Source organism: Melospiza melodia, chromosome 2 (assembly GCF_035770615.1).
Source record: "Melospiza melodia melodia isolate bMelMel2 chromosome 2, bMelMel2.pri, whole genome shotgun sequence".
NCBI classification, from domain to species: Eukaryota; Metazoa; Chordata; class Aves; order Passeriformes; family Passerellidae; genus Melospiza; species Melospiza melodia.
The window spans coordinates 98,851,947-98,876,065 of record NC_086195.1 but is presented as its reverse complement, the minus strand read 5'-3'; the positions used below and the strand labels follow the sequence as shown (position 1 = coordinate 98,876,065).

Below are 24,119 nucleotides of genomic sequence, written 5' to 3'. Positions count from 1 at the left end.
AGCAAAATCTTAGGTCTTTAGAAATGTAGCTAAGTAGGGAATGATTAGCCTGGTCTGACAGCACAAGTGACAATTTATCCCCTCAAAATACTCTCTTCACAATTAAAGAAAATGCAAGCAATTAAAAGGAGCCAAAACAAAGCAAAGAACAAAATTTGCAAGTCATGTTTGCTATTTTATTAAGATATGGTAATGTAAGCAATCTGTAATCATAGTTATATTGCATTCTAATTGAACAATAAACTGACAGAACTATTTCATATCAGCTGAGGATCTGTCCTACAACCTGTGTTTTAAAAAGCAGTCCAGGCCTCATCTCCAGATGACCCTTGCACTTCAATGTATTAAAAAAAAAAAAAAAGAAAGTGTGTTCTTTCTTAGCAGTAGTTGTTCATTATATTATCTTTAATAAATGCGAACAATGTGCATATTATAAAAGGAAGTGTGTAATCCATTTGAGCATAAAAGAAAGTTCTTCTGCTTTTATAGGAATTGACTCAGAAATAATTCATGTACAATTTTGCATTCCCTTGGTCTCTCTCTTCTCCAAGAAGGCCCTGCTTTAGTTAGATACTAAATTAGTTATATCTAAATGCCACCTTTGTTTCTGCCCCCACTGAGCTTAACAGTTAATTTTCCTAGCTAGAATAAAGAAATCCTTGCTTTCATATTTTATCCCATCCCCATGGTGCAGTAGACCAATAAGTGGCATCTAGTTCTTACCGAGTTAAACGAATAGAAGCACTTTTCTGAAGAAAATTGGCTGACTTTCACACACCACAGAAAAAAATCATCAATTAAAAATGGAAACAGCTGGAAATTAACATCTTCCTCTCGCTGAAGGTGAATATTAAACTGCTTCCGATTATACTTTCCCTTTCTTTGTTTGAAGATGATCATTATTATTTTACAATTATGCTTTCACTTCCTAAGGTAATAGGGATAGCCTTACCTGCTTGGGTTTGTTTTTGAAAAACTTGACTATGTGTAACATTTTATTTAAAACTAGCTGTACTGGCTTTGTGCACAGCATAACTGAATCGTAAGTTCATTGAGGATAAAATTTTTATCAGAACAGCTTAGAGTTAGCAAAAGATTTGCATTAAAATCTCTGGGAGTTTTTCATTTTATACAAAGTGCTTTTGAAAAGCCTACATGCCTCATGTTGAACTCATAAAGATCACAGAATTCTAAGGATGTTGTCTGCTATTTCACTTGAAAGGTGATTTAATCTGGAGGTTAGAATATTTTAAATGGAAACATTAGTGATGACAGTCATTAATTTGAAAAAACCCCAACCCAGCACCAAAACAAAACCAGCAAGGCATCAGCCACTCTCTTCAAACTTAAAGAAGCAGATGCTGTTTTGTGCAAAGAGAAACTCCATGAACTGGCCTCTTTGATGAAGTTTCATACTATGTCACCCTCTTAAAGTCATAATTTTTTTAGTGTGTAATAGTGAATAATATCTTTTAGCTGCTTACTTTAGTGCTAATTATTTAATTTAATTTAGGTTAGTTAGTTGTATTAATTTAGGTTGATTGGCTGGTGTGGATTTTCTAGTTATTTTGGTTGTATTAGTTTAGTTGGGCCTAAATAATTCAAACAAGAATAATATGAAGCCAGTCATCATGTTGTCTTATGACTGTGCATGTGCATGTATAGATATCAGAACAGATATATACATGTGCTTGTATGTACAGGATTACATGTACCTCTTGAAATACTGAGGATTCTGCTTCAGAGAGAAGACATGATGGTGGCCAAAGGTACATTATTCATGTTGTCTAATGAACATGCACTGGTATGTATTGAATGGCTAAAGAGTCATCAGAAGGAAATTCAAAGTAATTTTCAACAGTTTTTATGAAGACAGACATAATTTCTGTTGTGAATAACCCAAAAGTACTTCACACTGTCCAGTTGAGAAGTCTACCAAGTCCTCATAGAGTAATGGACTATCTCTATGAAAACAGCTGCAGATCTAATTTCATGACATTTGAAGATTTATTTTACCGAATAAAAACAGACGCCAAGTGTTACAATGAACCATCTGAAAATCCAGTGCAATTGCAGTCCAAATCAACGTGAAGCTTCTCCTACAGACACCTATGGCATATATACATCAAAGGTGAATATATTCTGTAGGAATGCCTTTAAACAAAAGCATGATAGAAGGCAGATGAAGTGAACAGTTTGTAATTCCCAGGTTCCTCCCTAGCAAGCAGTTCCCTGGCTGAATCCCTGTTGGTCACAGTCTTAATGAGAGTCAAAACACATAGGGACATCACTAAGGCATCAGCAGTAGGTTGGAGAGAGTTTCTAACTGGAAGAGATCATGAGGCACCTCCAAACACATATTTCTGATTCCATTTGTGTTAGATGTATTTTACTTTTTTGTTTTTGGATGTAAAAGTTCTCAGCATTGCAACTTTGTGAACCTTTGGTCCTGTGGGATCTGGGCAGATATTTGCAAGATTTCAGTCGGGGAAACACTGTGCTGATACAGAGAGTGAGCTGTCAGGTGCAATTTCCATGGATAGATGTGTAGAACTGTTGCACTGTGCTAGAAGATAAACTCCTTGCCACCAGTTTGGCTTGTGCCGTTGGTTGTGGCATGGGTGGGTTCTGCCTGTGCTGGGAGAAGGCCTGTCCTGAGCATCTCTGTAGGCAAAGCCCATGTGTCAGTGTCCTTTGGGCTAATGTAGGCAGCAGTGCAGACTGGTGTGATGGTTTTTACAGTCCATGGTATCTGCTACTACTAGTATGACCTTTGAAGAGAGGTGAGGGTCAGAATTAGACACCTATACTTTCTTTTTCCCTTAATTCACTTACCACTCTGTCAGATATTGAATGTGTATCATTGCTCAGCATGCATTAAGATTTCTTTAACTAAATTTGTTGAGACTTTTAAGTGTTTTACCATAAGAGCATCCTGCTGTTTTCAACACTGTTGCAAGGAGATGAAGCTAGTATCACTGTAGAGGACTTCTGATGGTATTATACGTATTGAAATTCAACAGAAAAGTCTCAACTATTTTTAAAACTAGGTTTGCAAAATTATTTTACTTTTTATTTCAGTGTATTGTTTGGGTTAGGCTTCAGTAGTCTTTTCAAGCTTAAATGTGATCCCTTCTGCAGAAGACTTCCCACACCTTATGCTCAGTGTAGATCAAAACAAACAAAACTAGCTCAGTGGTCTGGAGGCAGGATACACTGTACCCATGGGTGAGTAAGAGTGATTTATGCAACAGTATGCTGAGATACGTAAGTGATGGGTGGCAAGCATGTAGATCGTGTAATCGCACTCGTGGTTACTGTTACTGTAGAAAGGATAAGATCTTGCTGAGTTTCTGAAGGATGAGATAGTAGTGGCAGTACAATGTTACCCAAAGACAAGTCAGATCTGGGAAATAAAGTGTTACAACAATAAATATCTCAGTTACCTAAGAGTTTGTTTTAAATTTTCCTCTATTCTGTGATTGATTGTAAAGCTTTGACTGTTTGGTTTTGTTTTATTATTTTTTTTAATTTATTTGCTTATTCATTTATTCTTTCAGAATTAAAAATCTAAATATTTAGTCATGTTTTTTCTTAATTAAAGATTGTTGTTGAATATATCACTAAAGACCTTAGTGCAACTAATGAGCAAACAAGCTTTTGTTTAAAGGCTTCACTAGATAATCAATCACAAATCCTGACTGGGAGCTTGTAGCTGTTACTTTTTCATGTCAGTAGAATTAAACCAAAGTTTACAGCTTTAAATTAATCAAGCTGATGAAAGGCTGGGGGTTTTTGTTGTTTTTTGTTTTCCTAAAGAATAGATAAATTTGACTTCTGTCTATGTGGGAAAAGTATGATAGGGATATACATGATCAGAGATAGGAATCCTGCAGCTGTGTGCATATGAGAGGGAGAGAAGATCCAGGCAGAGAGATTACTTTGCAGTGTAAAAATGTTGAATTCAAAAGAAAAGCACTGGTGTTTACAGAGAATGTTGTATTTAATGAGAGCAGCCCTGGAAAGGAATGCTCCCAGTAATCTCTCTTTAACTGTCTCAAGTGGAAGAAAGCCAAGTTGTTCAGTTGCACAATGGGTTGCAATCATGTGGGAGAGTTCCCGGTTGGGAGTTGAAAACTGAAAACCTGACATGCATAAGTGAATGAAGCTACACTATGTGATGTGTTGATTTAAGATTTTTCTCTCCCTCCTTAAAAATACAGCCTTTGTCTAGGTGCTGAAGAGGCGACATTGCGAGACACAAAATTAGTTTAAAATTGACATTTTGGAAATCGGCGATAATTTGTCCTGACGTTATGGCCACTGGTTGTGTTTGTGACAAGCAGGCTTGATCCAAGGGGGCACTGTGAGAGCCAAATTTAATAGACGACCATTGTAATTTTCTGCCTTGCAGACAGCAGGGACTTTCTAATGTTCCTTCACCACAACAGTCAGGGATTACTAAATAACAAGTCCACAGGATTGGGGGAGGATTGAAAGGATTAATGGAGTATGACAAAATTGCACCTGAGGGGGAAAATCTGTAGCAGTTTTTGTATCCTGATGTGGTACATCAGGCAAATTGGCAATTGCTACTGATCTTTACACATGCATGTCTTCAAATAAAGTGAGTGAAAGTCAAGCAGATGCAACTATGAGGCTAAGGCTGTCATAAACATTCATGTCATCAACTGCATAAATCACTTAATACTATCATTTTAAGTATTTTGATGATCAACTATATTAAGCATCAGTGGATTGTAGGCACTGTACTTAATCATTTTTTCACTCTACTATAACCTCTTATCCTGCTAAACTAAATCCTAAAAAAGATTAAAAATGTAGGGTTAGTCCAACCCTTTTTTTCAAAGATAAATAAGGAATACAGTTTCTGTTTAGGAATACTGTTTTCAGCTTTAGAACTTAAAAAAAAAAACAAACAAAAACAAAAACAAAAACAAAAACACCAAAAAAACACCAAAAAAACAACCCAAACATATAAAAATTGTTTTGCAATCTGCATTCATGAGCTGATCTGATATTAACTAACTCCCACTATCCCTCTGAAAAATACTATTTCAAAACAACAGTAGCAATCCTAGCCCTCAGTTCTTATGGGATATTAATGGATTTTTTTTAATAAAATGTTTAGCACTATGAAACACAAGCAGTTTGAAACATAGCAGTTTGTTTACAGATACTTGATTTCTTTTCACACTGGTTTAAACCAAAAATCCCACCACTGGCAGCAGTGAATTTTACATGAAATAGAAACAAGGAGGAGCAAGAAGACAATTACTCCTCTTTATTTTTAAAACTCAATTTTATTTGAAAAGGTACTTAATATACAATAGACATTTTTTATTGCCTCTCTAAGAAAAACATAAACTTGGGAGCATTATTTTGGCTTCATGGAAATTTTACCTTGATGTTTTGTTCCTAGTAGCTGACTTAACCTTTAAATCATGGTAGTTTTCTTTTCCTCCCTGTTTGGTATAAACAGTCATTAGGGAAAATAGCAACTGGTGCAAATGGTTTAACTTTAAGTAGGTCTACACAAGAAACAGTAAATTAAAGCAGAGAAGTCACATACACACAGTTGCAATCTGAGGTCATCTCTCTCTGATTGTGAATTGTTTAAGGAAATGTTTCTTCAGCAGCATTGACTGAAGGTCATGTTGTTATTTACACTTTTGACTAGTGGAACAGCAAACGATTCATTAATTCCATTAGCCATCCTTTCTGCACACTGGGAAAAGCTAATGTAATTGTCAGCTGTTCCTCCTGTATACTTAAGCTGTCAAGGATCCTGGAAGGCTTCAGTTATTCTCTTTGAAGATATCAAAGGAGGGGGTGGGCTATTTGGTGTATTTAAAACAGAAATAGAGAAAAAATATGCCACATAATGTAAGCTAAAAGATTTCTTTTTAACCTAAAGTGACACTCAAATACAGTAATGCTGGGCAGGTTTCTGACTGGTAAAGCTTCTGGTTTCCGGAGTGCTTTGTTTGGTTGGGTTTTTTTAATTTTTTTTTTTTTTACTTGCTATTTTAAGAAAAAATCTTATAGTACAGGCTGTCAGCATGCCATTAAACCTGTCTTGTCTCCAGGAGCCATGCCAGGGATGTCTTGTTTCCATTCCCTTCAGGTTCCTGAGGCAGTTCAGTCTCACCTGTGTGCTGTTGTGTGTGGTGGACAGGCGAGTGTAGCATGACTGAAGTCGGTGGGCTTGCTGTGCTCTTCTTGCATGGATATTAGGCAAAACTGTGGTGCATATTTTTTTCATAGCTTGTCACCGTGAAGTTTCTTAGTGGACAGCAAAAGTGAAAAACATCATGCGGATCTGCAAAATTATTGGTATTTCTTCCTGCTGTGAACAGGGATGACAGCGGAAAGCCTAGTCTACTGCATTTAGCAGGAAAAAGCAGAGAGGGGTTCCAGGGACAGTAGTCTAAAGTGGTTTGCATCTGAACTGCAATGTCTGCCCTCCAAGAGGTCACTGCTGTAGGTAGTGTTCTGCAGACAGAGAGTACTTTTTTTCTCTGTAGAAGAGACAGCTATACTGGAAAGGCAGTAAAGCTCCTTGGTGCAAGATACTTAATTTTAACTTTGGTTAAAAGAGGAAGTAGGTAAGCAAATCCATGTAGGGTGGATTTTTGCAAATCCATGTAGGATGGGTTTTTGTCCGCCCTGAAAAGGAAAAATGTGCTCTCTTCTGCAAATCTTAACGTCCCAGACATCCTTGGTGGTGGTTAAGACTCCACCATCGGTCATTACACGTTTCAGCATATTCCTTTTATTCTGCAATAATGAATGCAAAGCTGTCTTGTCCTTTGCAAATACTTTGAGCTGTTCAGATAGCACGTTGCAGAGTGGTTGGACACAAATCACATAACCCTACTGTGCTCTGTTTGAAAGGAAAATACAACTTTTAATTCATTGTTGGCAAACTAATTTTCTGCTATGCTTTTCGCACAGTTTTGAGTGACAGTCCCACACCCTCAGTACATAATTTCTTTAATTGCAATGCTGAAAACTTGACTTTCTCTTTAAAGATTTATTTTTTCATCCTGATTGTGAAATAATTAGTAGTTTACTGCTTACTCTTTTGTCCTGAAAAAGGAAACACATTTTGCATACTTCTCCAGACATAACATTGTCACTGTGTGATGATTTTTTCTCTAAAACATGAAAAACAGTAGAAAAGGAGATCTATCTGTTGGGAAAGTTTTGCTCTGTGTGTGATATATAGTAATGAGTAATCATAGATGTAAAACAGTTGATGTGACGATTTCCTATATAATGATGATGCAGTAGTTAGTAGCCACAGTATACTATATTACTCCTGTTATGTATTTTGGAGGTGGACGCTATGGATTCATAATACGGTTTAACTTGTATAAGTAGTATCAGTCCATCTGAGGGATATTCCTTCCCCAGGTTGAGAATTACAAATTTACAGTGTTGATTTTTTTGAACCTTATGAGCCACTACAGAGTGGAAAATATTTAAGGATAGCAGTGTATGTGCTTCTGTATGTTACTGAGTGTTAAAATAAGCAATCAGTTGATTGTTAAATAAACCAATATATATATATATACAATGCATTATATTTATGCAAAAAATAGTTGCAAAAATCAGGTGAAATGTTTCACTTTTATTGTAGTAATAGGCACCATTGCTATGTATTTATCTATGCATAGTTTAGGAGAGAAGAAGATGCTGTCAATGATTCTGTAATATTTTCTTCATTGTAGTGGCTATGGAGTTGAATAAGAATTCACTGATATGTATAGTAATGAATCTTTAAAACTATAATTTCTAATCAGTATTGGACAGTGCAAATGAACAGATGTCCTTTAAAAATGGACTTTTGTACACTTTGAGTAAAGAATTGCCTAAAAAAAGTATAAAGTAGTTGTACATTCAAAATGTATTAAATTCCATTTTTCCTTTGCTATATTTTGTAAAATGTTTTCATTGTAAACAGTATGCCTCTCACACATGTCAAATCAAAGCTCTTTATTTTAGAAATATATACCTAATGTAATTGGAAGCTTATTGCACTCTCATGCAATGTATATATTGTGACTTCAAAAAGTCTGTACTGAACTTTGCTCAAACTACTAGTATGTGGATTTCTTTAAATTTATTTTTAATTAATGATATGAAGGATAAGATCCTTTCTAAATGTACTTTAAAATTCACAATAAAGTTTCAGAAGTTCTTTTGTACAATGTTGAGGCTTTGTGTTGAATTTTCTTGTTCAAATCCTTTTAAACAGCTATCTTGACTAAGTTCCACATTCCTCGAATATGTGTAAATCTGTATTTAACATCATCATGATTAAAATCAGGTGTGCCCTGTCACAAAGTACTGTAATTCCATTTACTTCAGAGTAAATTAGGCTACTCCACTGAGCACAGTGTCTCCTGGCACTTCTGTAATTTCTGCTGGAGATTCCGTGGGTTCAACAATGTGTTGGACATCAAGGGTGAGATAAAATATATCTCCATTTGTATATCAGCCCTATCCAGGAGATAATTCAGAATAAATTGAATGAAATAGTGGGGAAAACATAGAGAAAAACATGTGTGTTTTAGAATATCCAAAAATCTGTTTTATAGCTCCCAGTGAAAACAAAAGGAAATATGGAAATGCTGGAGAAAGATCCAGTGGTCTAGTACACAGCCAAATCAATTGCAAGCTTTCAGTTTTATTCTGAAATTCCATGTCTTTTGTTTTTATGGTTATTATTGGATGATTTGGTAGTAATTGAGGTAAAAATATTGGTGGCATCAATGGGGAATTTGCCCAAGTAAAGGATTAATTGAGCCCTGTGATGCTTGGAATAACAATCATTTTTTTTCATGTCTGACCTTCTTCATCTGGAAAAAACAGTGAAAATAGTTTTGTTCAGATATAGAAATTTCTACTTACCCGTATGTTTAGCAATGGCTAAAAAGGTTAAGCAAGAGGATGGTATATTTTTACTTTTGAGAACAAAACAGTCTTATTCCCCATGAAATGGACTACTCTTTAGCTGTTGACTTAATCAAAAGAGGATTTGGCTTCTAATTTTATAGATGAAGTCTTAAAAAATATTTAACATCATGACTGTAAAAATTGCTAGTGGCACAGTTTTAGGTCATCTTTTTACATGTTTGACAACTCCACATGGCATACCTGTATTATCACGAAATAGTAATTTTTCAAGATGCTTTCACTGGCACTGCATATCTGAAGACATATATAGCTTGATAGTTTCCATTCAGAAATCCCAATATAGCTCCTTAACAATGGTTAGCTAGAGTTTTGCACATTAAAAATGAAATTCTGATGACAAGTAAATCTGATTTGAGAATGAGCTGGAAATGTCTTTCAAAATCCCCTATTTAACTTGTCTGTTTAAATAGGTAAAACTTCTAGAAATTATTTCCCACTGCAAAGCTTCAACTAAGGTCCAAGGCAAAATTAGACCTAATTATCTTAATGGCAGATAATACTCAGCTGAATTCTTTACTTAAAAAATGCGTTAACTTTAATGGTGCTATTCATACAAAAAATCAGATCTTTCTTTCTGAGTTACTCCTTCTTTAAAGACCGAAGAACAGTTTTGAATTGTCTTCGTAAAGAACCTGAAATTCAGGCTCTAAAGAGAGCCCTCAGATCTCTGCAGAGAGATAGTTTCACCATACTCAACTATTTTTTAACAGTCTGTAATAACATTTATCTCATTAAAGATCTGCTATGGGGCTAACTCAACACTCAATTATGGTGAAGCTGATACTACAAATGAGAACCATTTTCACTTTTAATTCTTGAAATGGGAACGGATGTTCAAGTATTCGCGTCTGAGGAAACACTGGTGACCAAAAGGAGGTAGGATCCTGCACTTTTCTTGCAAATATAGCCAGAGACCAGAAATATTTCTTGCAAATATAGCCAGAGACCAAAAATAGCACACCAACATTACTCACAACAGAATAAACAAAGCACTCACTGTCATCAGGACTGCAAGTCGGCACACTGCCTGTTGACAGGTTTGATGATAGTCATCACCTGCTTGGCTTGCTGTACTTGGGACCCATAATTGTCTCTTGATGGACGGCTTTGTGTCTTTCCACTGAGTTTCACATCGTCACCTTTTCCATTATGGATCTTTTTATTGCAGTACTACTGCCAAAGTTAAGTTATTAGACTAATCTGCATTGTGATTGGGTAACCCAGGCCCATATTAGCTGGCAGCTAAATCTGAGAGGAGCCTGTCAGTCTCAGTATTGTGCAGTGCACTTTTAAGTGCTCCTTGGTGTGCCAGGGATTGTGTCATCCATGCTGGATGGATGGATTCCCCTTGTACAGAATCTGACTTTTCCTGATTCCATAAACAGAAGTCCCATCCTAAGTTTCACTTAATTAAGTCTTTTAATACTGCAATAACTTAGTAAAGTGGTGGTAAAAACAAAGAGGTTGTTGAATTAGGATATGGTAAATTTCCCTAAGTAGGACAGACTTCCTGTATTGGGATTTTTAAGAGCCATGCAAGAGACTGATGAGTGCCAGTTTCTAAGCCATTTAGTCCTACTGAATATGATACACCAACAAGCCTTTTTTTAGCTTAGAAAGAGTCAGATTATGGCCAATATAAACTAAAATCTCATAATTGATAGCCATCATCAAAGGGAAAAAGCAAAAACAGTTTATTATGGACTTAGGGGGACAATTTAATTAGTTTTTGAACATAGATAAACTCAAAAACAATACCCTACAGAAAGAGCTCTCAATTAAATCTTATTTTGATCTTATGGATGTTACATTTTTAAAGTTTTTTCAGGTTTTTGTATATCAAGTGATACCATCAATCCATGAAGTTAGATATTAAAAGGCATTTAACAGTCTGACTCAGTCAGTTATTTCTATATGCATGAATTAATTTCAACTTTATTTTCTTAATAGAAGAAACTATTTTGCTGATGAAGTGTCAGGAAGTGCTCTAGCATCTTTGCAGTTTTCTTGAAGACAGAGAAAATTTCCCAACAGCCAGCATTTAAACATCTGATAAGAACCTGCTTCACAAGAAAAGGAGGAAAATTATTTTGTCTTTGAAAAAGGCTTCCCTTATATTTTTGATGGGGAGCAGAATTGCTGTAGGAACTTGTTCAATTTCGTTTTTGCATATTCACTCCCCATTTAATACAAAATGTTTTCTTGTTTGAAACATGAAGCAGGATCCTGTCACTGCACTGCAAAGGGAAAACACGTAGTGGGCTTGGCATTCCCTGACAATGTGCTTTCATTAAAACTTTAAAATGTAAATGTATGAAGAAATGCATGTCATATCCCATCACAGAGCTTCTCAGCTATTGCATTCATTGCCACTACTGTGTGGCAGAGTTGCTCTTCTTTTTTTAGCTTGTTTGCCTTGTAAATGCAACTATATACAGCAAGTTATATTTGGGAGTGAATGTTTTGCAAACCTCAGCTAATCAATAGGAGCCTTAGCTCCAGCTCCATTAGACCATTAGCAGTTTAAATTAGTAACCAGTGGTTATCAGATCTTTAACCTTGCAATTTTTCTCCCCCGCCAGGTTCTTTCTCAAACTTCTTTGCAACACTATTTTCAGGTCACTACTCAATGTCTTATCAAAAGCAGTGGGTGGATTAGGATTCAGATAGATGGGAAATGTTAAACGGAAATTGCTCAAGTATTGCTTTGACTATGGCCAGAAAGATGGTAATTAAAAGCAGTGGAGAACATAATCCTTTTCTGAATCCAAATGGCTATGACAGTTCCTACAGCTGGGAGGTACAGGGCATGCTTTAACCAGCTACAAAGCTATTTAGATGGATCAGAAAATAGAGTGTAGAAAGATTATACCAGTGAATCCAATTCCAGAAGTGTCACATCATCCATCCTTTTGCCTTTAGTTTTTTATTTTAATGCTAAATGCTTGAAACATAATCTATCATTTGGAACATACGTTAATTGCAAAATAATGTAAGAGCTCATTTTGCTGTCAGAAATATTACTTTTTCAGTCTGACAGTACACAGCAATATGCCTGACAATAGCATTATGTGTGGTTTGGAAAATATTTTCCTTCTCCAGCTTCTTCAAACTGGCCTTTCCAAAGGCTTACTCAGAGATCGCAGAAACAAACCTCATTTCATGCCAGAAGAGCATACATTCCTTGGTTAGAGGGGGTAACCACAGGGCCTGCTTGCAGAACCAAGGCAAATTTTCCTTTGCTGACAGGAATGTCACTGCTCTGCCCTACATGAAGGGGAGAGGTGGAAGGAGCTGCAGTTCTGTGTGCTTCAATGTCAGAACTTTGAGACATCATTTTACAACCAGTACACTTGGTACTTTTCTCCAGGTGTACTTTTAAGTCAATCCTTTCTGCCATTGATGTGCTTCTTTTTATAGAAGTCTCTGGCAGGACACTCATGTCTCTGTGGTGACATACCTGCATACCACAGGGGTACAGTAATAAAGCTTCAACAGTGTAAAGTCTCTGTGCTTCTTTGTGGTTTTATGCTTTATTTTTAATATTATTTTGACATGGCTTTTTTTTGGGTTTTAGTTATGGGTTTGTTTGGGGCTTTTTTTTTCTTCTCTTATGCTGGCCCAGTCTCTTCAGACTTGTAAAATTATTGATTTTGTTTTTCTTTTCTAATTGATATTCTTTCTTAGATTTTTTTTTTTTGCTGATGTAATTCTTTATCAAGATGACAGAATATTACCTTGTTGGAGGCAAATGTTGACATCACTTAGAGTTATACCTTTAAAAACGGAAGCAGTATATTACTGTCCTGATTCTAATGCTTTTATAGGTACCCCTGTAAACTTCTTTGCTATAGACCATGACAAGAAACTAGGTAGTCTGTCTTTGTAAGTGTGACAAGAATGTCAAGCTACAGTGGAAATAAATGGGAAATCAGCATTATTTAAAAGAAAAATGAATCCACTGTCATATCAAAAAAAACCTGGTTGCTAAAAACAAATATTTCACTTAAGTAAAGGCTTTCAGCCATCTTTAGACAAAACTATTTAAAGAATTTTGAGGAAAAAAAAAAGATAAAATGGAGATCTATAATTATCAATAAAGATATTACCTTCACTAAGAAAAATAATTTCAGAAACTATTTTAAGCATTTTCTCTAAAGAACTAGTGACACAAAATGCTGTGTAAGAGAAATTGTTCCAGAAAAATAAATGCTGTCCTTTAGTATTGTCAGTTGCCTGCAATTGTCTTGGTTTAAATTCATTTGACTGAATAATCTAATCACCTAGACACCTGTTATAGTTACTGGAGAGAAACAAACAAATTGGGGACATTGATTGATCTCATTTCATCCTGAAGTAAGTGGCCAAAATCAGTCCTATGAATGTAACCCTAAATGTTAGTAGCTCATGTGTAAACATGAGCCCTGTAGAGATTTAAAGCTAGATGATGTCCATTTTTTCTGACATCATATTTGTTTGATTGTTCTGTCTAAGTATTTCCAGCCACAATATTTCTCTGACAAGGCTATGAGTTCAATATATAGAATAAAAGTCATTACTTGCAGTGCTCTTCATTTAGAAATGTGCAAGGAATAGAATTAAATGGAGTGGAATGTTTTCAGTGACAGCAGGCTGAAGCCTGGATAGTCACTGTCATTGTAGTACCTTAACAAAAAGCATAATTGATGATCCTAGCATTTTAGATATTCTTTAACAGTAATGTAAACTAATATATGTGCTTTTATACCATTTGACTACTTAATGACAATTGATTTATATGTTGGTCATTATCTCCTTTGAAGCAGATGAAGGAGTTAGAACATTTCTAAGAGCAAGAGCTCTATTTTGACCTATTTTTTAGTTTAAAAAAAGAGCATTAAAATTAAATTTCATGCTGGAAAGTGGCTCTTTTACCTTTACTGCATGCAAACATTGTCTTACAGCTACCTGTGTCTGTCTCATGTCTAACTTACTCTAAAAATTGGCATTTTTCTAATGGCTAGCCCAGAAAACTCAAACCTGAATGACAGGCGTGAATTCTTTCTTTCCTATGCATCATCACCAATTAGACATGAGTCAGACTAAATTGCTCAATCAGGTTTATGTGTTTTTCTCCTTCTCTGAGGGACTTGCACTTTTTTAATGGTTTCGTCACAGATTTAATTTGTTTACTTTTCCTGGATGGAAGGGGGTTTTGCTTTATTATTAAACCCTAGATCTTCTGACAGGGATGGAAGAAGCTTTATTGAAATATTTTTTTTTTTAATTTCCTTCCAAACTGAACCTTACTGGAAAATTCCTCCAAAGGGTATGGATTTTTATCTGTGCACCTCAGTGGCAGCACCATCCTGTCCAAGCTCCATCTCCATAACACCTTAAGGCACTTTACACCACGGGTCTAGCTGAGTGTCAAGGATGCTGGGGACGGGGGTACCTTGGTTGTTCTGATGCTCTCAGTTTTATATGTTTGAATTCACTGCTTCCATTCATTTTGACTCCAGGGTAAAGAAGATTTTAGTTTTCAATGACAGCAACAATGACCATAACAATTAAAAAAAAAAAAAAGAAACAGGGAAGGGAATGACAATTTCAAGTATAAATTCTAAAAGAAAGACCAACAAGTCTATGTAATTTCAAAGGTCTATAGATTTTCAATAAATGCTCTAGATAATATTTATTTTGCAGCAGGATATGATCAACAGCCTGGAATTTATAGAAGACTCTGAGCTCTCAATCCATTCTATTTTTTTTTTCCAGCTGTTCTGCCTTTGGGAGCAGTGGAGCAGTCTGGAAAAGACTGCAGCAGATGAATCCAGAGACTCCTTTAGAAACAGAAATGAGCAAAATATGTCAGCATTTCTCTGCTGGCAATTTGCAATAGGTGATCTTTCTCAAAAGTCTGTTGCACAGTACTAAAAAGACACACAAAAGCTTAGCGTGCCCATGGGGCTTGGGAGCCAGATAATTTCTCTCAGTGAGTTCACATCCATAAGTTAAGGACTATATTCTGGATGGTAGCTTTGTTGGTATAATAAAGTCTCATAAAAGAGAAATATATAAAACTAGATCCATTACCATGGAAATAGTGAAAGGTCATTTCCATGGAAACCACGGGAAGCTCTCATGCTATGATTTTGAGGAAGCCTCTCTTTGAAGATGTGATGCATTTATACAGGGAACCTTGTTTTAAATTAAATTAAATCTATGTATGTAAAGTGATAGGCATTTTGAAAACTTTAACTTGGTACAGCCATTTGCTGGAAAAGGAATGAATATCAAGTCCAGATGTGTTCCTCATTTTGCCTATTGGGAAGCTGTTTGAATATCTTTTTTTGTGTCTAGTGCTGTAAATAGCAGAGATTTCTTACTGAGAACAGTAACCTTTTAGGATTCAGGACTATCATTTCTCTTTTCTATGGTTTCCCTTCCTGACTAAGCTGGATGCCAGAACTTCAGCCTCAGGAGAATGCTTTCTAGCAGATATGCATATATTTGTAATTTGAGAGCTCATTCAGGCATGATGATGGGAAAATTTCAAGGATCTACCTTTATGACGAAATTCTCTAAAATCAGTACAAAGAGTGGGGTTCTGTAGAAATGTCTGTGAAATCCTGTGCAAGCTAATACATCCTAATTTTTGTTCCTTAGCATCCATCACCACAATTGTTTTTGATTTTTCTCTTTAGGCAGTCCCATATGTAGTTCTTTTTAGAGACTTTTTAATAACATTTCATAAGAACTACATAGACGATTAAAAATGTTGCAAAAAATCTTACTTGAATAAATAATTCTCCAGTATTTTTTCACAGTGAGAGAATGTAGTGTTTCCATAATGCAAGGAATGGAAAGGTAAATGGATAAAAGAATACTAAGGCATTTAAAGGTGCTTTTCGTGATACTGGAACACACACACCCTGCCATTATTGCGTATTTCCAAGCAAATATAAAACTTGCAAAATCTTTGAAAGTTTCCTAAACTAGTTTTAAAAAGTAGATCAACTTCAGGATCCTTGTGCACTGGAGGGCAAGAATCCCTACTTAAAATAATTTACATAAAATCATAATGAATGTTGGAGCCAGACTACTTTCTTTTTCTCTTATCTCATTAGAACCACTGAAGCAAAAGTCAGGGCGTCTACTCTTACATACCTGGTTTAGATTTGAAACAGCAGTAAGCTTTCAGACATCCAGCTCCCCAGGGCTGCCTGTGAAGTCGATGGGCAGAGTTAGTGATATCTAAGGTTAGGCAGACTCTGCACTACAGGTCTTGCCCACAGAAGTGTTTAGGAGTCTATGCCCCATTAAGTCATTGCAATGCAGTCACTTAAATGCCTTTCCCAGCCTGACTGTGCAAGTACTTGATTACAGAGGAAGCCCAGTGCTGCAGCCACCTGAATCACCCTTTATTTTAGGGACAGCAGTAGCTGTAGGGCTGTGGTTGCACTTTTATAGACAAGGTTCTGGGTACTGTCCATACATTCTTTTCTGTCAGAATTTCAAAATGCTACCAAACATTAAAACTTTTACCTTTCTATGTTTGGGTGAGTTAAGGATCAAAATGTGTTAATACCAGCATTTCTAAGTTTCCACTAATTCAAAGGATTATCAGTAGTCAATTTGAATAAGCTTGGGCCTGGCTTCAGTCTCAGTCTGGGAGTCTAGGACAAGGAGTTCTTGCTAAAAATAGTATCTGCTTGCATCTGCATTAACTGAAAATCAATTCAAGTTGTTTATCAGAAGTTTTTTTTTCAAGTGGGAAGGAAGAAGTGATATACTGATTTGATGCACAGGTCACTCTGCATAAGGTTTTCCTAATTTGACATCCTGACTTTCAGGATGCACGTAAACTGAAAGAGATAAATTAAAACATTGTAGTGTTCTGCATGATTTGTCATTTCAACAAGGGGACAGCCTTGGTTGGAGTCATCATACACTTTATCATGAAGTCTAGTACATCTATGCACTTCAGATTTTGAAACTGGAGATTTTTTTATTTGTCAAATACTTTAAATGCATAGAAGATTTAAGGTGGGTTTTTTCTCCCATCATTGTATGCACATGTGCCATTCTTTCCACCTGGAAAAGCAAATACTTGAACTCCAATATTTAATTTATTTTAATTTAGTTCAGTGGTGCTCTCTACGATATCTCATATTTTTGGCCAGTGGTCCAGATGAAGAAGTGCAGATGCTTATGCTACTCCTGACTGAAGAATGTTGATAAAGTACAGATGCTTATGTAATTCCTGACTGAGGAATGTTGCTAAACAATGGAATGTTGGTTTGTTTTTCTTTTTTTTTTTTTCCTTCCTCACTTTAAAATTCCTGAACAAAGACACAGATCTTGATAGCTGAAGATTCTTTTGACATGTGACCACCATGATGGGTCTGCTGAGTGACATCTATATTAGGATCTTTCAAAAAGTATTACTTATATCCCATCTTTATTCATTTGTCTTAGTTTCATATATGATACAGAAGTCTGTTTTCATTTATTCGGTTATTTCAGGTATCAGTACTGTCCTATGGCATTTATCAGAAAGTGCTGTGTTAACAGATTTTCAGGAAATCAAACCAAAATATTTAAAAATTAATGCAACAGCAAATAAAAATCAGTCCAAATTCTGTGTTTCCTGTCTCTTCTTAAGTTTTGCTTCTCCAGTCTTCCCCACTGGGAAGTTATGTTCAAAGATATAATTTTTTTGGCAGGAAAGTTCTGAACTACACTCAACAGAAAGTACATCTATACTTTTATATTTATTTATTTAATCAGTTGCCAAGAAACTCTAGTCATCTAGCAAGTTCTTGTTACATTTGCCAAGATCCAGAGAAAAGTCAGGGAAATACTCAGAGAAGTTCAATGGTTTTGAAAGAAACTAATTTCATTTGTATATAGCTAGAAATACCAGAGAGCTGATTCATGTCATGAACATGAATCAATCCTATGGCAAATACTGCAATTCAAGAATTCCTTTGCAGAGGTGTTGGAAATGAAAAAAAAAAGCCTTGAAGTCAATTGGGGTGGAGGAGATCGGAAGAGACAGAATAATGAGCACTTGTATAAGGTTTTCTTTATGCCTTCCATAAATAGTTTTTAAATATGTAGATGGCTTCCTTATTTTGTCTAAATTATTTTTATTTCTAAATCAAAATTTTGCTACTTTTAGCCTTCCTGCTCCCTTCAACATTTTTTTTTCCAGCTAGGTTTTTAGAAGGCTATATTTAGTACACTGAGCCAGCAGTAGTCAATTGTCCCAAGCAACCCCTGACTTCTACCATTTGTAAAGGTAGTACTTTAAACAGAATTCTTCCATAGCTTCCAGCCATTAAAACAAGGAATGAAGCAGGACCAGACCCATTTGGTCTGACCTTATGGGCCCAGTCCAGATCTATTTGCAGATTTTCTCAGTGATGCTGATACCCTGATACACTTTTCACTTTTAATATTTGGAGGTATTAAATATACTCCTTTGTTGATTAATTTTTAAAGGATATCATTAATAAATGCATAAAAATGGGTCTGCATTTCTAAATGAATCATTTTCATCAAAGGCAGTAGGCTATCATTACAACTGATAGTGTTTAATTGACATTTTTAAGATTAAAAGAAAACATATAGTTTTGAATTATTAAAATGGGTCAAATGATAATTTGATGGTTTGAGCTCAAGAACAAGAATCATAACAGTATTTCTTTGTATATTTTCTGCTCTTGATTATTTCAAAGTGGGAAATTGGAAAATATAAGTTTGATTTCTTTGGAGGATATTTATCTGCTAAAAAGGGCAAGAAAAAGGTTATCCTGAGATGACATTTTTTGAGTATTATATGAAAAGAGGGACGATAAGGATTGTAAAAAGGGATGCAAGGAGTGAAGAAGCTTTACAAAAAAAAAAAAAAAAAAGCAGCAAAAGTTAAATTATCCATCATTTCAGTTTTTCAGGAGGATATATGCTAAAATGTCAAAAGGAAAAATATTCATTTTAATTATTATTTGTCAGTAGATGAAACACTCATTAATTTTATTATCTGATTTAGTTTTTTGGTTACAGACAATGTTTATATCAACAATAACTTCAAAAGTGTACTGTCACAACCAGATCCCACGTGCCTTGCTCTCGGCGTTTGCAGAACATTTTGCAGCACTGATGCCAATTCTACAGACAGTGCCTTTTAGCAAATTAAAGAAAGTTGTATATGTGTTTCAAGATCAAATCCCCAGTTGAGAAGTAACTCAGGAAACCAGAGACAGAATTTTGAGTTTGTTAGATGGTAAACAAAACTGTAGGAAGATGCAGCCAGTAGAGGTTTTCAAACAAAAAGCTGTCCTCAGTCTGTATTGTATCATACGAATGTCAAGAGTGCTGTGACTCAATTGGAGATCAGAGAAGATTGTCCTTGAAACACAAAAGTTTCTAAAAATTTTTGGAGTGGAAGGCAAAATTAAAACCAAAAAGAAAAATGTGATAGTCACGCCAACAGAAACAAAATCTAGTCTCACTCTAATATAATGTGTCAATTTTTTAATGGTAATAATACATATACATGGGGTACATCTCTCTGTTAACAGCTGTGGAAATTGAAATGCTATTCACAAAAAAGCCAAAGAATCTCAACCAATTCCCTCCAACTCAAAATGTGGCACTGGTGTCCTCAGGGGTGTGCTGGGTACAGGAGAAGGGCAGAAGCAGGAGCAATCAGCAGAAAGGAGGCATCCGTTCATCCTGGGCTTGTGAAAAGCCCACGGCAGGGACACAGCTCCAGCTGCCTCATAAGGGCTGGTAGGGGACTGAGATCAAGAAGAGGGGATCAAGAACTTGTTTCTCATCACCTCCCATACCCTCCAAAGGCTCAGGGAGGGGTTAAAGCCAAGGTGATTTCTTATTAGTTACTGACACTGAACAAACAACGTTTATCTTTACCTGACCTCCTCTACTGCCCAAAGGCCTGACTCAAGCATTAGCATGTATAGAAGGTAAAAATCTACCAGCAGTTCAAAGTTGCCCTTTAGTGGACAATTAGAGCAGTACAGTTCTTGCTTGTTTGTGATATTAACCACACTGTCAGTGCTAAAGGAAGTGATACTAAGTATAAGATGATAGTATAATCAATAATAATGCAAGATATAAGGCTCACTTCTTCCATCAGTGAAAAATCTGCTGAGTTAATAAACTGTACTAGGGTAAATTTTGCTTTTTTTGTCCTTTCACATTGATATGATGCCTAATGAGTGAGGATAAAATCCTGCCAAAGATGCTTTCAGGTATTTTATGAGTCACTAGCATTGTTGTGCATGAACTACATAGCAAAGGATTACTATATTTAATGTTTTGTATAGTTTAATTCCTCCTTTAATATTTAATAAATAGAAATAAAAACCACTAAGAAGTTTGTTTTGTGGGGTATTCCCTATAAAACAGCCCCTTGGTATTTTTATTTATTTTCACTTCAAGGATTTTTTTGGTTTTTGTTTTAAGTCTTTTTATTCTTTATATTCATGTGAGAAACCATTTATTTGCAAGGCTTTACAGTTATGGCATGACTGACAAAGTGACTAAACACATAGGAAATTAGTAATCCCTATTTTACTTTTTTATTATATGTCCTTATGTATAATAAGCTTGTATAGAACATGCTTTTAAAATCTGTGTGTGGGTGTGTGAATGCATATAATTTAAGTGAGATAATGTGTTTGGTGTGCCTTACATTCTATCTGTTCAGGTAAGTAATTTGCCTACCTTTTTCCAGAAAAGTGTTGCTTAGTTTTGTTTGATCTGCTCCTATAAAATTGTAGCTCATCTCAATGATTTTGCAGTTTTCGTTGTGTAGGCATTACCTCTGTCTTCTAAATACTGAAGGCTTTAAATCCCTTTTTTGTTGTTTTTATTTTCAAGATGAAGCAACAGCTATCACATTCCCATTGATAATAATAGAGATTTTGTGTATGATTGCTGTGGGAGCTGGCATAGTGGTGTAACACATCTATCTAGATCATCCAAATGGCATTCAGATTCCTCCCAGAGTGTGTTGGATCCATGTCCAATCCCAATTACACAATGCAATCAGATAGTTATTACTAACTGTACTGGAATCACCAGCTTTTTGGAGTGTTGAGCTGATAAGCATACAAAGAGCTAAAATATCTTTGTAAATAAGCATTACAATTACTATGTTGGGGATATTTTCATCGTTCTTGATATTTATTTTCATTTACATCACCCCAAGTTGCACACTATATATTTTAAAGAGTTAAGATTGCTGGTAATGTGATCAGAAAAGATTAGTGTGAAAAGCCTGTAAATTCATGTAACTCTTCTTAATGACTTTGCTGTCAGTGCCAGTAGAAAGTCAAAGATGGCTTTTCTAATTGCCAGCTCTGTGAATACAGCATCTGAAAATCCATGTTTCTGACTTTTACATTTATCTCACCAATAAAAATTCTGCAGTTCAGATTTAGATAAATCATTTTGCTGACGGTGCGTAAGATAAAACAGAAATTCAACTGACTTTTAACTGAGGACTGATTCTGTAAAGGTAAAAACTTGTATTTATTGTTAAAGGAGATTTGCTTGACTTAGAATAGCTGGGCAGATAAGTCCTTATGAGGGGGGAAGGACAAGAATTGGTCCAGCAATGACTTTGCTGAGTTTATTTTTAAATATATGTAAAATACCTGACCTTAAGCCTGCTGAAAAGAAGATCTGCTCTAATTTCAGCAAGCTTTGAATGTTGGGCTGATTAAAGATTACAAAGCACTTACTTCTCAGCTCTTGTAAGTACATTTATGAGAGTTTCTAAGGTTCTGCATGTACAATATGTACCATTATAATACCCTGCTGAGACAAGACAGTTTGAATCTGTCCTCCATCATACTTATTCTGACTCTGCAATGTGAGGTTTGGTTACAAGACCTGGTCTTGCCTTTTTCAACTTTGGAAACATATTCATTGCATTTTCAACTTAATATATTTCAATGATAGTATTCTGTGAGAAATACATTTTGAAATCTAAATTTTCTAACAAATGCACAAGTTCTTTTTGTGCCCTTAACTGGAGAATCGTTGAATTGAGTATATAAGGAAGGTATGAAAGGCAAAAAGTCCTTATAAATAAACCTTTTTGCTTCAAAAATAGTTTGATGGATTCAAACACCTCTTTGAAACAAAGCTCAAATATGCATTTGATACAATGATTTTTAATGATGGAGTCCATGGGTGTCTTGAGACATCCCATTTCCCATTTCTGGGCGGTTTATACCAACTGATACTGTGTAAGTCAAATCCATCAGAGGACACCTTTCTGCAAATTTCTATGCTCTGCTGTTGCAGAGCTCCCTAAGGGCTCTGGAGACACAGGAGGAGAGATGTTTATTACGAGCTTCATTTATTGAAGAAAACAGCTCTCGCATTTAGGGGGAGGATCACAGAGACGCGGTGAAACTCGGAGAAATCCCTCAGCTCTAGATTTGAAATCTCCCAAGCTTGCTTGTTCTTTTATTTGTCTGTCATTGTGCACAGAACAGCATGAGCACTGTTTGCCTCCCGAGCCACAGCTGCCGGCGGGTGGGGGATAAGCGAGAGGCCCAGAGCAGCAGAGGGGAGGGGAGGATGTTTACACTGACCCAGCCTGCCTGAAGTTTATGCAGGAGGAACTGCTGTTAGGGAGGTACGAAATTGTTAAAAGGGTGGATTTCTTGTCTGACAGGGAACTTTCTTAACATCTGTCTCTGTCTTGATGCCTCACAGAGTGAGAGATTTTCCACCTCTCTCTAGCTCCACAGGATTTTCTCTAGCTGAAGCTGAGCTGATCAGCTGCCTGGCCCTGGGAATCTGGTAAAGTGTTAAAACAGGCCAGGTCTGTGGCCCAGTGGGCAGCTGGTGAAATTTCTGCTCAATATAGGCAGTGAAGGCTTGTTGCTTCTTGATTACAATCATCCTCTACTTCTGCAGCGTCACCTTAGAGGTGTTTCTCTATTAGTACTCAAGCTGTTCTGAAAATGCCAAAAAAAAAAAGAGTTCTTCTGTAGCTTCACTTCCTTCATTACTGATGGCTGATACAGATTTTGCAGCAATTGCCCGTGTGCAGGCTTTGGACCATGTGCTTCAGTTTCTTGGGAGTAGCACACCTTTGAACAGACATCCCAGGAGGCTGGGTGGCACACACTGTGCCAGTCTTCAGAAAGGTATAATTCACCTTTACTTAGTCACTCAGCAACTTCAGTGGGCTCTTATCACCCCTCCTGGACACACAGCAGCATAAATACACAGCAATCACTTCACTCCCCAGCTATACCCTGATTACTGCCATGGGTGTGCAAGGAAGAGGTGAAACCCTGTGTGTAATTTCACGGATGCTTCAGCTCCAGTTTGGGCTTTTGTTTGTTTGGATTATCAAACATTAAGTGTAGAGTAGATCAGTACTTTTTTCTCTCATATGCTAATTTATGTAAGTATGTGAAGTTCTACTTGGAGGCAGAATCAGTTCACAGACAGGAACCATGTTCAGGGTGGGGATCATCTCAACTGAGCCTCGTTTTCTGCAACTGAAATATTACACATGAGCTCTGTATCTAGTTTCTGTAAAGAAACAGAGGGTAGGGTGTCACAAGTTATTTAGCATTTTAACAGCACCAGATGACCTACAATTCCTTATTTTGCTCCACCAACTATGCATACTAATGCTGTGGAAGACTAATATTTCTTGCAGGATCAGATTATTTGAATTTGATGTATTTGATCAGAGAAGGAACTGGTTCAATGTAACACCTGTATGTCATGCAATGCCTCCCAGGGAATGTTAATTGCTCTTACATAAAAAGGTTTAAAGGTTGAATTCTTCTTTTTTACAAAGCTGTCTATTATCTAGAGCAGCTGTGTTATCTGGAAATGTTTTCCTTTACAGCATGCATGATGTTTAAAACCATGCTACTAAAAACAATGTTTTTATAAACAAGCACAAGCTTCTCTTCAAATCAAATCACTTTTTTGTGTCTCTGTATTTTTTTCAAGCATATTTGTCTCTTTCATACCTGACTGTGTGTTTTATTTGCCAATGGTTTTTCTCTGCCAGTCTAATCTGTCTAACCTATTTTAGGCTTTTACAGCAGGCTTATCAC

At 36.1% G+C, this 24,119-nt stretch overlaps 1 protein-coding gene across 13 annotated transcripts in view; it reads left to right on the top strand.

The window, feature by feature from the left end:
* Positions 1-24,119, top strand: part of PCDH9 (protocadherin 9) — a 671,837-nt gene that overhangs the window by 22,733 nt on the left and 624,985 nt on the right. The window contains exon 3 of one of the 13 annotated variants that reach the window (XM_063149412.1): positions 6,289-8,237. The exons of 11 other annotated variants lie outside the window; for them this stretch is intronic. In XM_063149412.1, coding sequence (XP_063005482.1) covers positions 6,289-6,327 — 39 coding nt within the window. In that variant the 3' untranslated portion in view covers positions 6,328-8,237. Of the gene's footprint in view, positions 1-1,703; positions 8,238-24,119 lie in introns of those variants that run through there. One more of the 13 variants, XM_063149413.1, reaches the window with a different exon arrangement.